We start from the raw sequence: 16,340 nt of genomic DNA, 5'->3' as shown, positions 1-16,340 counted from the left end.
CCTTTTTGGAGATCTAGGTTGGAGATCTCATATTTTCTTGAAAACTTGAGTATTTTCTACATCAAATGATGACTTGGACGATTAAAAAAAAGATAAAAAACACCAGATTCTAAGGGGTTCATTTTTGTGGCTCTATTTTGTAAGTTGTGTTTGCAAATCTGAATTCACCATTGAATCCAAAGCATCCAAAGTGGATCATGTCATATTTGGGAGTTGCTTGCAAGATATAATAAGTTGTTATTTTGCATCTCTTTGGGTCAAAAACTAATCGATTGGTTTTCATTTTGTCAAAATTGGGAACTCAGCCCAAAAGCCCTCAAAGAGTGTTTTTTGCTGATTCCCCAACCCCACCACCAAAGAAAAGAAAAAACTACAAAAGGTAATATACCTCAATAGGTCTCGAAAATGTGTTTTTAGATTCATTGGAAAGAGGACTTCAAGAGCTTTCCAACAATTGGTCACAATAAGGATTTGGAGTCATATCAAAGAACTATGATGCTCTAAACTTTGACCTCTGATTCTATAATTAGATAAATTTTTCTATCATGAATTTCAAAAAAAGTATTAGATATTGTTATATATTGCAAGTTGAAGCAGATCTATAATTCAACATTTTCGCCTTATTTTGGCATATGTAACACATCAAGATCAAGACCACGTTGCACTATTTGACAAGTAGCAATTGTACATGCACTAAGCGTAGAGTCATCGTCACATTTTGTTAGATGAGATCACTAGATTGAGTGATTTTTTGGCAAGGACGGGGGGTAAGGATGTGATCTTGTGATTGGGTTTGCTTTCAATTCTTTGGGTTGCATTGAATTCTTCGGAATTTTCCATTGCAAATCCTAAGATCTCTCACCCAACTCCACACAATTATTCATCATAGAAAGCATTGTTATGAAATCACTTAAGGAATGAAGGTCATACTAAGCATATTTTGGAAACTGATCCTGAACCAATAGATGCTAAGAAAAAGAGGGTATGCTTAATGCATGACAAAGTTCTTGGCTATTTTTATAGATTCATTTTTCTTGACCTCCAATTTCATGTTCAAAAGTGTAATACACCTAAGAAGGCATGGGGAAAAGCTTGTGAATTTGTATGGTCAAACGAATGAGCTACAAGTTTGCCAAAACGATTGATTATGAAATAGTCTCCATTCTAGAATCACAAGACAGCCATTGACTATTTGTTATATTTGGATATTATTCCTATAGCAAACTAATCAAAGAATAAGACGACTGGCATAGTATCTTGCATATAAATACACTGCTGATAAAGACAAAATCAATCTTCCATACCTTCTTGCTTCATCATCACGAATTTTAACATCAAACTCCTTGCTGGGTGGATATTTAGGCAAGCTTGAAGGATCACATGCAAATGGCTTCGTTGTGAAGAACTACAAGATACAATAACAATGATAAAGACAGATTGCATATTCTAATTCCAATCAGCAATAAAGGTGAGTGTATTAAACAGAATTCATAAAAGCAATGATGAAAATGCAATGCAGTTTCTGCATAGAAAACAGCTGTGAATCCAAGTTAAGACAACTGCTAATGTACTTTAAGCTCCCATACACACAAGTGAATGGACAGAGTCAATTTCGAATCAAATTCAAATATCACTTAACTGTTCTAAACTCTGTAGTGCACTTTCTCTAGCATAGATAACAAAGAGGGCATACAATATAAGCAATGGAGTCTCTCATAATCACATCAAGATGTACTATAAACGCTTCTAACACAATTTCTTGTACATCACAATTATAAAAGTTACTCCTTTATTTCTTTATGACAATACTTTAATACCATATGCAGTTTATATGTTGATTTGATAATAATTTTCATTTCATTAATTATAGGCAGAGGACCTCTCTCCACTCTCAACTTCCTATAAGAAATAATTCAAAGTTTTGCAAAGAAACGAGGCCAAGAAAGTCCTTAAAAAAAAAAAATTTCTTCAATTTATTAATTTGCTGCCTATATTTGTAACTTCACCTAGTAGCGATATGGCACACTTCTTTATACAGGTTTCATTGAAACTTAAGTCTACTCAATACTCATCTAAAAGAAAATATAAATAGATTCTCCTCTATGGTAACCAAGGGCCCCACATTCATAAAATTATCACATATAAACTTTGGGAAAGAACGATCGGGTCTTCCACCATACAAAGTAGATTTTCTTATTTCATTGTAACTTACATATGCACATAACAATGATGAATTGCAGATAATGTGTTCTCAATATATTTTCTACCCGTCAATGAGGGAAAAATGAGCAGATTCAACACAATAAATATTATATTTCTTCTCATATCCATTCAATCATATTACATCTTTATAGGAGTGTTCCTATAACAGCTCCCTAACATAGATGAGTTGTTTTAACAGATACAAACAAATACTCACACAGCCAATATCCTATGCATGATATAACAAACCATAATAAACACACTAACAAACCTAACTATTTATGTAATATTCCTAGCACCTCCCATATTACATCATTCTCCAAATGGGAAAAAGCAAACTAACAATACCTAATGACCAAGATATGAGTAGGGACATACACATCTATTCATGATAAGCAATAATGGAACTAGCCTCAGGGATGACCCTTTGGTGAAATGGTGGGGCTTCTTGCCTGTAGTGCCTACAACCAAGGTTCAAACCCCACGGGTTCGTCTCTACCGTGTTAAAAATGGAGCACCCTTACCTTGGGGAGAACCTTGGAGAAATAGTGGGGCTTCTTCCCTGTAGTGCTTACATCCTTGGTTCACACCATCAATTTTAGGGGGATGACCCTTTGGTGAAATGGTAGGGCTCCATGCCTGTAGTGCCTACAACCTAGGTTCAAACCCCACTGGTTCGTCTCTGCTGTGTTAAAAATGGAGCACCCTTACCTTGGGAGAACCTTGGAGAAATAGTGGGGCTTCTTGCCTATAGTGCTTACATCCTTGGTTCAAACCATTAATTTTGGGGGGATGACCCTTTGGTGAAATGGTGGGGCTTCTTGCCTGTAGTGCCTACAACCTAGGCTCAAAACCCCACGGGTTCGTCTCTACCATGTAAAAACCGGAGCACCCTTACCTTGGGGAGAACCTTGGAGAAATAGTGGGGCTTCTTGACTCTAGTGCTTACATCCTTGGTTCAAACCTTTAATTTCTGGAGATGACCCTTTGGTGCAATGGTGGGGCTTCTTGCCTGTAGTGCCTACAACCTAGGTTCAAACCCCACAGGTTCGTCTCTACCGTGTTAAAAATGGAGCACCCTTACCTTGGGGAGAACATTGGAGAAACAGTGGGGCTTCTTGCCTGTAGTGCTTACATCCTTGGTTCAAACCATTAATTAAGCCCGTTAATGGGCTTCCTAGGGTTGATCCTAAAGAAAAACAGAGACATGACATTAAATGGAATCCCCCGAACAAGGATTGGATTAAGGTGAATTTTGACGGAGCGACAAAGGGTAACCCGAGTCAATCAGGTGCAGGATGTGTGGCAAGAAATCATGATGGCATGATCTTGGCAAAGTGTGGACAAGGCCTAGGTGTTACAACCAATAACTTAGCAGAAGCTAATGCAGCCCTGTTGACTATTAAGATGGCAAAGAGACTCGGAGTGAGAAATTTGCAACTAGAGGGTGACTCAAAAATCACCACTCAGGCGATATCGAAAGGGGAGGCAGCCCATTGGAAAATTGACAAGATTATTCAGATTATTATTAAACTTTTAAATGAATTCCCAAAATTCAAAATATCTCATACTTTGAGAGAGGGAAATCAGGAAGCAGGTGCTCAAGCAAAGGAAGCAGTAAAATATCGACAAGGAGAAACTAAGTGGAATGAGGAAAGGATGACGGTAGCATATCAGAGTTAAGACGAGGAGAAGATCAACTGCTCATTGATGACAATAATGCAAGGTGAGAAGGAGTATGCTGCTCTCAAGCGTGAGAGCTTGAAGGAAGTACATAGGATTGGTGTGAGAATGAGGTGGAGGTACGAGGAATGATGTGCTGCTTCGCACCAGCAACGGAGATGAATGGCAGTGGCTAGCAGTGGCTGATTCAAGCCAACTTGACAAGAGATCATAGCGAGTCCAAAAACCAGAAAATCTTCCTCTTGGAGTAGGATATGTATGTAAGATATGTTGCCAAAATTTATGAGGCAATGCCAAGCTGGAAGGGGCAATTAAAATGCAAGGCAGTTGAGTGAAGTTTATAAACCACAACATTTGACCTGGCATTTACATTGTTTGGTGTTTCAGTGAAACCAAAGGTGGAGTGAGTGAGCAGAGCCAGAAGAATGGAGGCAAATTTCTCGCTGCAGACCAATAAGCAGCAGGTGGCGTTCTAGGGATGAATTATTGATGACAGACTAGCCAATATCTTCAGTTATGAAGAGCGGACATTCATTACGTGAGTGAAGATAGTGCTAGGGAAGGAGTACCTAAATGGTGAATTCAGATACCACACCAATGTGGACATTGCATCAATGTTCATGGCATGGTGCCTTGAGCTGGAACTTAGAGAATAGGTGGCAGGGATCATGAATAGATGGGTAAAGAAAGAGTGGTTGGGGAGGATGGAGAGTATGTTGGCTTTGGTGCGTGACAAGGAAGGGTTTGCTAGCCCTGGAGGGGCATGGATACATGTGAGTGAATTCATCCCTCCTCTCAGGCCATTTCTTCTGTGGAGCACAAATTGCAACAAGGAAGCAAGGAGGGCAACGGCCCAAATCGAGATGCAAGGGGTGAAGCAATACATTGCATCTGTGATAGCTTGGGAGACTCGTCTGGAGCAAGCTAAATGGGGGCCCTATGAGAACTATCAGGCATTGAAGGCAAAGTCGGCTCCTCCAAGGCATAAATGAGGACGACCTACGAGAAAGAGGAGGACGAGGACGGTTCCTCACCTGCTGCAGGGGGAGCCTTCTGGTGCCAGAGTCAATTCGGAGATTGTGAACCAGACACGGCGACGATGGTGGCAGAGAGCGACGGAGGCAAGGCAGTGATGGAGGAGGGTTAAGAGGCGGTGGAAACCGTCCTATATGTTTTGATGTTTTTTTGTGTTTGTCGATATACCACGAGTAGTCGGGAAAAGGGACTGTATTTTTAGCTTTTTGAATGTAAGGGATGTAAAGGGATAATTTGAATTTGCCTCGATATGCAAATCTGAGAATATGATACTTTGATATGTAAATTTCTTTTTGAATCAATTCAAAATACGAATTCTCAATCAAAAATAAATAAAGGAACTAGCCTCACTAGGCTTCTTCGATAAGATTGACCATATTGGACTTTTTATCCGAGGATAGGGACTAACACATCTATCCAATGCCATGCAACAAGTTTGGATAGGGACAAACACATATATCCAACATTGAAGCTAAGAATAAGCACACACATCTGTTCACAACAATTATGACTAGGGACAAACACACCCAATCATAATCACCAACTCCAGTTGTGAACAAATGCATCCAATCATTGTTTTCAAACACTTTACAAATGTGATTGAGAACATACACCTCATATCACAAATACAAAATCTTGATTTTATTAAGAAAATGTATTCCTCCTCACTATTTTCATGTGGAGGGTCTTTAGTAGCTACTTGAAAAAGAGATTCTTCATCATTGTCTGCAACCAATGCCTTATTTGTATTTAGCTCTTGCCATCAAGGAGATGTCTAGCACATTGAATATGGTTCATCATAATGTGCCCCTTCTTCTTGCAATAGCAGCACAAAATTTTGTCCTTTAAGAACCTACGTTACCCCAAGTTTCCGGGACGGGGGGACGGGGGGACGAGTTTCCGGGACGGCAAATTTTTTTGCCAAATTTGGGGACGGGGGGGGGACGGCAAAGGGGACGGCTACATAAAATATAGGGAAAATTTAAAATATATAGGAAAATTTAAATGTTCATATGAAAACATGGATAAAGCATGTGTATGATACTATGAAAACATGGATATAGCATGTGTATGATACTATGAAAACATTTTAGAATGCAAACATCGAACATATAGCATGTGTATGATACTATGAAAACATTTTAGAATGCAAACATCGAACATACAACATTATCAATAGACTCAATAGTCAATACTCAATATGCACTCATAATTCAGAATTTCAATTCATTCACATTGTCAATATGCATATCATAATAGATATTAAAGAAATAACATACAAAATGCCCAAAGGCTACACTGCTGCCATATTGTTTCATTGTCAATTGCAATATGGAAATCAAAATAGTACTAAGTAAATACTAAAAACTAAAAAGCAAAGTATAATGCTGCCCCTAATCTGCATCTCCTAACATTGCATCAAAATCAGAGTCCTCTGAGTCTATGCCACTGTCCTGGTCAATGTCCACCTCGTCCAATGGAATCCCAACCAATCCCTGTGGTGTCTCCTCCTCATCAACCTGGGCCACATCTTCGAGATCAACATCCCATCGTAAAGTTGGAGTCTGTCGATACTCTGGAGTCTGACGATCCTGAAGTCGAAGAGCACTATGCACGGCCACTAGCTTCTCCGCTCGTCTAGAGGTAAGTCTATTCCTCTTGATAGAGTGGATAAAGCCATATGTGGACCAATTCCTCTCTGCAGCAGAGGAACTAGCAACCTGCGAAAGTAAGCGAGTGGCAAGCAATTTCAATTGTGGTGTATCCCTCCCATGCCATGTCCACCATCCAATAGGGTCTCTCTGGGCTAATATAGCTATGTCCAACCTCGCCTGTGGTTTACTCAATGTAGGACCACGAAGATTTGTGAAGTCAAGGAATTGTGCACGAAGTATGGAAGCCTGCTCCTCTGTATATATCTTATCAATGGCTCGCGTGAACCCATCTAAAACCTCATCATCGTCACATGGAGGCAACCTTCCATCCTTTGGTGCATACCATTTGGGATTCAATGCATAGGCTGCCATATGAAGCGGGGTGTTCATTATGTTCCACCTCCGTGTCACAAGGGGCCTAATATGTTGCTCATAGAACCCCAAAGTAGGATCCTTGGCCAAAATTGTTTGCTTAATCTTCCCAAGCATACTGTCAAATGTTTCATATATCTCTCCAAGACTAGGAGAGTCTGTATCAGCATATCTAATGACATCTACAATAGGTGAGATGATAGAGCAAACATATCTGCAAGTGCAAAGTTCAAAATATTAAAATTAGAATATGAAAATCAGCAATCTAAAACAATCAACAATTTGATAATAAAATCTTTAAATCAGTGATGTCTTACCTCATAGTGGACCACCAATTGTCATCAAGAATCTTTTGTTTGACAGATTTTCCTCCAGTAGAGTTTGATTCCCGCCATCTACCCCACTCAGGATTCACCACCATCAGTTGTAGAGGATCATGCACCTCAAGCATCCTCTCCAACAAGATGAAGTAAGTGGCATACCTACATTCATTAAAATAATAAAAAAATTAAGTGGCATATCTATATTTTATTCAATGAGAATTAAATTAAAAAGTTGGAAGTTTGATACAAAATTAAGTGGCATTAGCAATTTAGCATACCTTGTTTCAACGGGTTTAAGGAACTCTTTCTTTGAAAATGATCTAAAAAGAGCAAGTGAGGTGTGGTGGTTGCAAATAAAGATTTGAATGTCTCTAGCTTCTACCACCACTTGCTTCACCCAATCTATTTTCCCTATGTCTTTTAATGCATTGTTCAATGCATGAACACAACATGGGGTCCAAAAGATGTGTTTGTAAGCACCCTCCACCATCAAACCTGCTGATTTGCACACACGTGCTGAATCAGTGATCACCTGTACAACATTAGCAGCCCCAACCTCCTCTATGGCATCTCTCAAAATGCCAAACTAGAACTCTGCATCCTTACGCTTCCCTGAACAATCCACAGCTTTCAAAAAATAAGAACCAGCAAGGCATGTGACAATGACATTGATGAGTGACCGATGTCTAACATCAGTCCACCCATCCATCACAATAGAGCAACCTGTCCTCATCCAAGTTCGTTTCATATCCTCCATTAACACATTAACCTTGGAATACTCTCTGTCTAAGAGAGTAGTCCGTAGCTTATGATCTCCAGGGGGTGTGAATGTGGGACCGAAAGAGGCTATATCCATGACCATTTGTTTGAAGTAAGAGGAACGTGCCACATGAAATGGGATGGCATTAGCATAAAAGAATCTACCAACTGATGACTCTGTAGCTTCACGTCCTTTTATATTAAACAAAGCTTCTACCGACCTTCCCTTATCACTAACCTTCCTCTTTCCTCTTGTCTCAGTTTGACTACTGCCAATAGTGGATGTCATAGGCCCAGATGCTTGTGAAGATGAAAAAGAAGGTGTTAGGACTGCCCCACTTTGTTTCCCCATTTCAGTCTCCATATGCAATCTATGACACTCTATCCTCTCCTCATCTGTTAACTTTGGACAAGCTATGACCCCATGACCTGAAAAACCCAAGAAGTGAGACTTTACCCTTGTGTAGCTGCCCCTAAATTCTTTCAAACAAACATGACAACCCCACACCCTACTCCCTCCAGATTTTTTTTTCCCTTCACCACTAGGCCTAGGTGTCGCAAATTGGAGAAGAGGTTTGTCTTTATTAAAAGGGCCCTTTGCATATGTGCTCATAATTATTGAAGGGCATTTAAATATGTTAGGTTGCTGCCCACTTCTCTCAATCTCAGCACTTCCCCCTGTATTTCCACCAACCACTTCCACTTCATGGTCACTATTACTGTCAGTCCCACTGCTGCTCATTGTATTTTATTTTGATTCTTTGAATGAACTGATAAAAAAAAAAAAATCAGACATTTATCTCATAATGATAATATAAATATATCAGATGCTAAACGATTCTCAGAAATTTTTTAAGTTTACTGTTTTATTAAAAATTTAAAATAGATAATCATAAAACTTAAAAGTTAAAACTATAAATAAAAATAATAAATTTAAAATTTCAACTCTTAGTCTTTATCCACTGGGAATGACTGGTGAATAAACAGAAAACTTAAAAGTTAAAACTAAAAGCCTTAAAAAAAAATTACATACCTTGCCAAACATTGCCAATTTGCAGCAACTTGAAGACCAAAAAGAAAGTTGAAATCCAGAATCCTCCTTAACCCTAGGCGATGGTTATCTCAGACTTTCCTTCCAAACAGAAAATCGATCAACTGCAATTTTCCAGTGCCCTGCACGCTGCAAATAACCTCCCTGCGTTTTCTTTTTTTCCTGCGGAATGATGCCCGCCCCAAAGTCCGCAGCGATTAAGCTTTTAAAGTAATAGACGATATATCATATATGTTATATCCTATGATATAATCATATACGATATATGATTTTATCCTATGTGATTATATCATACGATATAATCATATATTGTATGGTATAATCAGAGTAATAACTAATAAGTCTTTTAAGACTTATGAATTAAATTTATAAATTTATTAAATTATGAATATTTTATTATTTTTATTTTCTATTTATAATTTTAAAATTTAAAATTTAAAATTTATTAATTAATTTAATTTTAATTTTTTAATGTTTGCTATGAATTATGAAACGATAAAACTGAAACATAGATATAAAAATTAAAAATTCAAAACCATTAACATTTAAGTTTTTAACAATTAATTTAACAATTTATTATTTATTATTTTATTATTTTATTTAATTTTAATAATTTAATTTAATTTATTAATATTTTGATTATTTTAATATTTTAATTTTATTATTTTAATAATTTTATTTTATTTTATTTAATATAGATAGTCGTATTTTGATTTTATAACTACTCAAATTTAATAATGAAAAAAAATTAAAATTAAAAATTATTAATTAATAGTCGTTTTTTTAATTTTTTAATTTTTCAATATAGAGGGTCAATGTTTGAAAAATATTAAAATAATAGTCATATTTTCAATAATTTATTAATTATTAGTTTTTTATAACTATTTTGAAAAAATTGAATTGATAGAGGGGCATATTAGAAAAATTAAAAAAAATTAAAAAAAATTGAAAATAAATAATTTTCCCTAGCCCTAGATGTGGGGGACGTCTAGCCGTCCCCAGCCGTCCCCGGGACGTACGGACGTCCCCCACAGCTAAGGCAGCCGTCCCCCCGTTTCAGGGACGTCCCCTAAAAAATCTGGCAATTTGGGGACGGCGGGGGGACGTCCCCTAGCCGTCCCCAAGTCCCCGAAACGTCCCCGGGACTGGGACGGGGGTTTTCAGGTAGGGGACGCGTCCCCGGGTTTCCCAGTTAAGAACTGATTTCCCTTTGAAGTAGAAGAACTTGATTTAGATGAATGGTTAACCTTGTTTTTGATAAGCATTGCAATTTCCTATATAGTCGAATCATTTTTCTTGGTTCATTCATCAATCAAAGTAGAAATTATATCTCATAGTAACATACACTTTGTTCAATGTGAACACAATATTACTATAGCTATAAGGCATGCTATTCAACAAAATGGCTTTTGCATCATCATCATCGACCTTGGCTTTTATGCCAACTAATTGATTCATCAAGGAATGAAAATTACTAATGCATTGAAAGATATTGTTGCCTTTCATCATTTTAAACCTGAATAAAATTTTGCTTTGGTCCCATCTTTGCACTTGATGCTTATGATCCAAACAAAACACTTAGATCATCCCATACTTGCTTTGAGGTCTTTGATAAGTCAGTGTGGTGGAGGTATTTCTCTAAATGTCCAAGACCAATCAAAGCTATTGCTCTTTGATCCTTTGTAGTCCATTTTGTGAGTCCATAAGCATTAGTTGGCCTTGTTGTAGCTCCACTCACCACATCCCATAGATCCTTTTCATTAAAAATCAATTGTAGCTTGACTTTCCAATGCCAACTATGTAAGAGTCACAACTTAGATTCCCATATAAGATGTCAATTTGGGGGTTTGAACTTGGGTCTCCACAATGAGAACCCAATGGTTTAGCCAATTGAGCACAACCCCTTTGATTTTTTTTTTGTTTTGCATTTTTTGTATTTAAGCATAGAAAAAATTAGTAATAATTAATTTAATAGACACAATCCTAAGTTAAGGTTTTAAGATTTTGTTAAAGCAATTCTAAAATCCTACATGGTAACAAAGCCAATTTGGCTATTAGGTTAATTTAGTTTTTCTCATTATGTTGGGTTATCTAAGTTTGAGGGTCCTATCTTTTGGGGGGGGATTTTTGTAGGTTAATTTTTATAGAAGAATTCTACGATTGTCATTACATCTAGAGGAACAAACAAATTTGTTTTAACCTTTCATTTGTCCAAATCAAACATCTAGAAGCCAAGATTTCAAATTTTCAATTTTGTCAAATTTTTGGTTTTGCAAGTTACATGATAAATTTATCTGGAAGTATGTTGGAGCAAATCTAGGATTGTCACTATGCCAAAGCAACAAAAAACATAAGGATCACGAGTTCATTCACCAAAATTATAAAGGCAGTGCAAAAGTTGAATTTTTTACATATAGTTTTTTGAAAGTCCACACTATACCATTCAAGGGCACAAAATCCAAAAACTACAGCTCTAGCATCCAGATTCCAAACACTGCAACTGCCAACACAACACTCACCAAGGCTCTACTTGTCCACTATATTGCCACTAGAATATCCACTACTTATACTTCCTCTCTATTCAGAGTGAAGTGTTTTACAAAGTGATTTTATAACTTAAGAGACAAAGTGTTTTTTTATGTCCCCAAATTCTATGTCTAGGGAAGGGGGACAAACATAAGTTTTACAAAGTTTATTTTATAATCCCAAAAGGGGACGCCAAGGAGAAGGGAAGCTTATATTGTTTTAAAAGATTAAAGTGGGGGAAAGGAGTTCAAATTCCAAATGTGTTGCCCTAATTCTTCCCTGCACATTATAAATATGAGTTTTGGGCTCTCATTTGAGCATTCTGAATTAATAACTTAGGGAGGTGCTGCTGCAATGAACTCAGAGAGTTATTTTGTTGCTGATTGAGGATGAAAACCCTGTTCAATGGTGCTGGTTTCGGTGGTGAAATATCCACCCTAGCTGATTCGAGTGTTCATACTTAGTTTTCAGTTATTTTGGGCTTGCAGTTAATGATATGGGTTTGAAAATGATGATGGTTGTTAAGGTTTTCTGATGTGGGTATTCAATTTTTGGTGTGGTGTGTTCATTTTGAGAGTGTTGTATGAGATTGGTTCATATCTTTATGATATTGGTTGTCATTTGGTAGAATCCCAACTTAATGATTGCCCTAATTTCTTGTCATGTCCCCTTTTTCAGATTAAAATAATTAATAATATTTTATTTTTTGAAGTTGGGCTCGATCACTTTTACTTTTGGTACAAGTTAAATAATATTATTTTAATCAATTTTTTAAAAAGGTGTTTTTTAAGACACTTAAACATATAAAGTGTTTTCAATACCTGGAGGGAAATTTATTTATTTTTAAATGAAGGGCCTGAAAAAAGGCAACTATAAAAGGAGCAGTTTTCCTCATTTCATCATCACTTGCATCCGATTTTCAGTTTTGGCAGTTTGTTATCTAGGGCATCCCAAGAAAAAAAAAACCTTGGTTTGTTTGGTGTAAAAACAACCCTTATTTGAAATTTTACTCCGAAATGCAATATCATGCAATGCAATTGAATATGCTTTTAAACGTGTTGGCTAATAGAAGTTCTGATATAAATTAGCAAAATGCAACCCAAAGCTGATACAAGTTTGATGATAAGGAAACATTCAAGAAAGATTTTCATTATATATAGTAAGATTGAGCTTCATACACATGGAAAGAACCTTAAGACAGAGGATAACAATCTGATCCAGACTTCTGTAGCAGAAGAGCAAGAACTGAGAACTTGTCAACCAGTACAAACTTCATTCCATCACCAATGATAGCCATCAACTGCAACTGTAATTCTCAGTACATTCTACCACACCCAACTATGTCATGGGGACTGCAAATCAACTTTTTGAGGGCTGCAACAGCACTGAAAATCAACTGTTTCAGGACTGCGACAACACCAAAATCTCCAAAGGCAGTCCTAGCACCAACAAGGCATTCAAATTGAACAATCCCTAACTGATTCCCACCAAACTAGCTTGAAAAACAGTCCAAATCACTCAACCAAGATGCCAAAATGTACTTCCCAAGGTCTGGAAACAAAGGACAGCAAGAAGGCAGGTTGCTACAGCCAAGGACAGCATGAAACCAACTTCATAACCTTATCATGGTCCCTGCACAAGGGACACCCAATTGCAAAAACCCTTAAACAACTATAATAACTTGGTCGCCTTGCTTTGGAAAACTGTATGATTAATCACCCACAAATTTAAACCCCTTCTAGCTTATTTCTTTAATGCAAAATAAGGTTCTGCAACGAGGGCATCGCCCTAAATCCTCAGTTGTATGGCCAGCATTAAGCGCACCTGTAAACACCACCGAAAAACACCCAAAAAATCTTTGCTAACACCAAAAAACAAACCCACAAATATGCAATCAAAATACCTTGTATATGTTCATTTTCTTCAAACCTGATTCTAGAAAATTTGTGAGAACACCAATGAGCTAGGGAGGATCTTTCACCACTAAAAATAGTGTATTAGACAAAGGTTTTTGTCCTCAATCAATCTCGGAAGAACTTCTCTATTCATTCTAACAGCATATTGTTACATGTGCAACATCTCTGAATAATCCAAATGGGAGCCTCAATCCTCCTTTTATAACTTTTTAAAAGCTATTTTAGGAAAAACTGTTTTGCTTTTTTTGCTGCTCTTTCAAAAAAATATTCTTTTTGTTTTTTGTTGCATTCTCAGAAATGTGTTTTTTCCCTTTTTTGCTGCATTTGTAGAAAAACATTTTTTTGTTTTTCGTTGCTTTTTCAAAAGAGCGCTTTTTTGTTTTTCATTACTTTTCCAAAAAACATATTCTTGCTTTTTGATGCTTCTCGAAAAAAGCATTTTTTGTTTTTTGTTGTTTTTGATTCAAAAAAGCACTTTTCCACTCAAAAAGACTTCTTTGAAATATTAATGAAATTTCATGTGCAAAAGCCCCTATTATCTCTTTTAGGCGTCCACTTTTGAGGTACAAAACATCACTTTATAATATTTAAACACTAAAGTGAATATTAAAACGTTACCTTATAACTTTAGTGCAAATATTTAAATAATTCTAACCATATTGCAGAAAGCCTTGCCAAGACACCAAAAACTAAAAAATTGAAATCGAACATGCCAAGACATAATTGATGTTGAAGAACAATGCTAAATGCCGAAACAAGCATTGACTATATTTAGTAGTGTTCTCCAAGTAGTGAAAAGAACAAACCCAGAAAATCCTAGAAAGACTAGTGTCAAGATGAGAACTTACTATAAATAGTAGTGTTCTCCAAGACTAAGGAGAACAAACCCAAAAAAACCAAGAAAACCTAGAATGCTACAAAGAGCATTGTCAACAACTAGAGCACCAACTCAATCCAAACCTAAGTCACCAGGTTCAAATTCGAATTTGAGTTTGGTATCCATAAAATTTGGATGAAATTCGGCAAATGGAAAAAATTCAAAAAAATATTCGTGATTAAATACGCCTTATATAAATTTAGTTTTTAAAATATATATATAAATAATATATTTACAAAATGATTAAAATTGTTTAAAATTGAGAGATAGATTTGGATTTATCCATATAAAACATATAAAATTATAAATATATACATATTTATAATATAAAATCAAAAATTGATTTAGAATATTACATATATAACATATTATATTATGATATAAGAATCAAAATCACCATAAATTAAATAAAAATTGATAATGTATAAATTACATAATATTAAATTTTAAACATATATAATATTATATTAAAAAATTAAAAATATTAAACTTCACATATAAGATTTTAAACATTATAATGTTATATTAATAAATTAGAAATATTGAACTTCAAATAAAATTGTATTAAATATTAAGTGCCACCGTAATTCTTAAATTAATAACAGTTCAGATTTGGTGTTTCGACTATCTTAGATTTTACCCGATACACAGAGGCATCAACTCATTGCTTTCTGATTGCTGGACAGGTACCCACGCGCCATCGATGCTCTCAGAAACTAATCCAAATTTCGAAGCTGCCATACTTAGAACGTCTGTATGCTGGTCAAATAGAGGTGGGAAAAATCCCCACGAACTACGATTTATGAAAAATCCGCGACGAACCCTAAATAAGGCAAAGAAAATCATGACGAAATTAAAGAAGCCAGAGAAAAAAATTACGAACCCTAAAAAAGCCAGAAAACCCCTAAAAAAGTGTTTTTTGTGAAATATATCTCATTTATAAAAGCTACACCATTTTTCCGTACGAATATGAAGCGGATTTTTACAGATTTTTAGTACAGTTTTGAAGTTCGCCGAATTTCGAACTTCATGGCCGAAATTCGGCGAACCCTATGACTTAGATCCAAACCATCACTAGATACCAAGAAAACCCTAAACTGAGCTCTCCAAGAACGCTAGAACCCTCCCAACTCGTTTGGAAACCTTTAGAAAACCCCAAAAACTGGCCAATGCTCATAGAATAGTATGGTATAAAAATGGGAAAATTACAATTGGAGTTAGTGAGGACAAAAACCCTCTTGAACTCTACATTTAGGATCAAGGACAGAAACCCTTGCTTCCAATCTTAGGTGATTCCAGCTGGGTATCACAATTGTGCTGGTTTGTGGAGGATTTGGAGATTTTTCTCAATCTGCTACAATGCCACTACAGCATTAGCAAATATCATCATCTCATTGCCAAAGCATAATTGAGGGTTTATATATTGATTTTCAGATATTTGGTGAATTTTTTAGCATCATATAGAGCTGGATCTGAGTTGTTTCAGTCAACTCTAGTTGAGCACCACATTGGGAGATAGATATTCAATCATTATTGGCATTAGATCAGTCCAACCAGCTGCTAGTTACATTATTTCAATTTTCAGTCATCAAACATAAGCAACCAGCCTTTGGAGTGAAACACCTTCATTTCTAGGAGGATACCAATCAGATCTGAGTATTTTTCTAATCATCTTCCTTGATTGTTGAACTTCAATGATTGACAGTTCCAAGTATTTGAACTACAATAAACTGGTCATAACAGATTGCGCATATTTATTGTACACAGATTGCTTCACTAAGGTACCGGTTGGTGATAACTGTTGCCAATCAGCAGGGAGACAACATGGATTTTGGGGACAACAATCACTTCCATCACAACCCTTATAACCTGAGTTGGGCAGCCAGCAGAAAAATATCCATCTGGACAGTTGCAGCTTACAGGCCAGTCAATTGTTTGCAG

At 36.3% G+C, this 16,340-nt stretch overlaps 2 protein-coding genes across 3 annotated transcripts in view; both read right to left on the bottom strand.

Moving 5' to 3' along the window:
* Window positions 1-16,340, bottom strand: part of LOC131063373 (probable serine/threonine-protein kinase At1g54610) — a 102,064-nt gene that overhangs the window by 20,485 nt on the left and 65,239 nt on the right. For both annotated transcript variants that reach the window (XM_057997171.2, XM_057997170.2), the window contains one exon: window positions 1,305-1,405. In XM_057997171.2, the coding sequence (XP_057853154.1) occupies window positions 1,305-1,405 (101 nt within the window). The remainder of the gene's footprint in view (window positions 1-1,304; window positions 1,406-16,340) is intronic.
* On the bottom strand, window positions 6,123-7,496 carry LOC131063374 (uncharacterized). The gene is made up of 2 exons (XM_057997172.2): window positions 7,265-7,496; window positions 6,123-7,161 (listed from the first exon to the last, which is right to left on the bottom strand). The coding sequence occupies exons 1-2, from the start codon at window positions 7,396-7,398 to the stop codon at window positions 6,315-6,317; spliced, it is 981 nt and encodes a 326-aa protein (XP_057853155.1). The 5' UTR covers window positions 7,399-7,496; the 3' UTR covers window positions 6,123-6,314.

Source organism: Cryptomeria japonica, chromosome 10 (genome assembly GCF_030272615.1).
Source record: "Cryptomeria japonica chromosome 10, Sugi_1.0, whole genome shotgun sequence".
NCBI classification, from domain to species: Eukaryota; Viridiplantae; Streptophyta; class Pinopsida; order Cupressales; family Cupressaceae; genus Cryptomeria; species Cryptomeria japonica.
The sequence above is the reverse complement of the archived record's forward strand: the minus strand, read 5'-3'. Positions and strand labels throughout refer to the sequence as shown.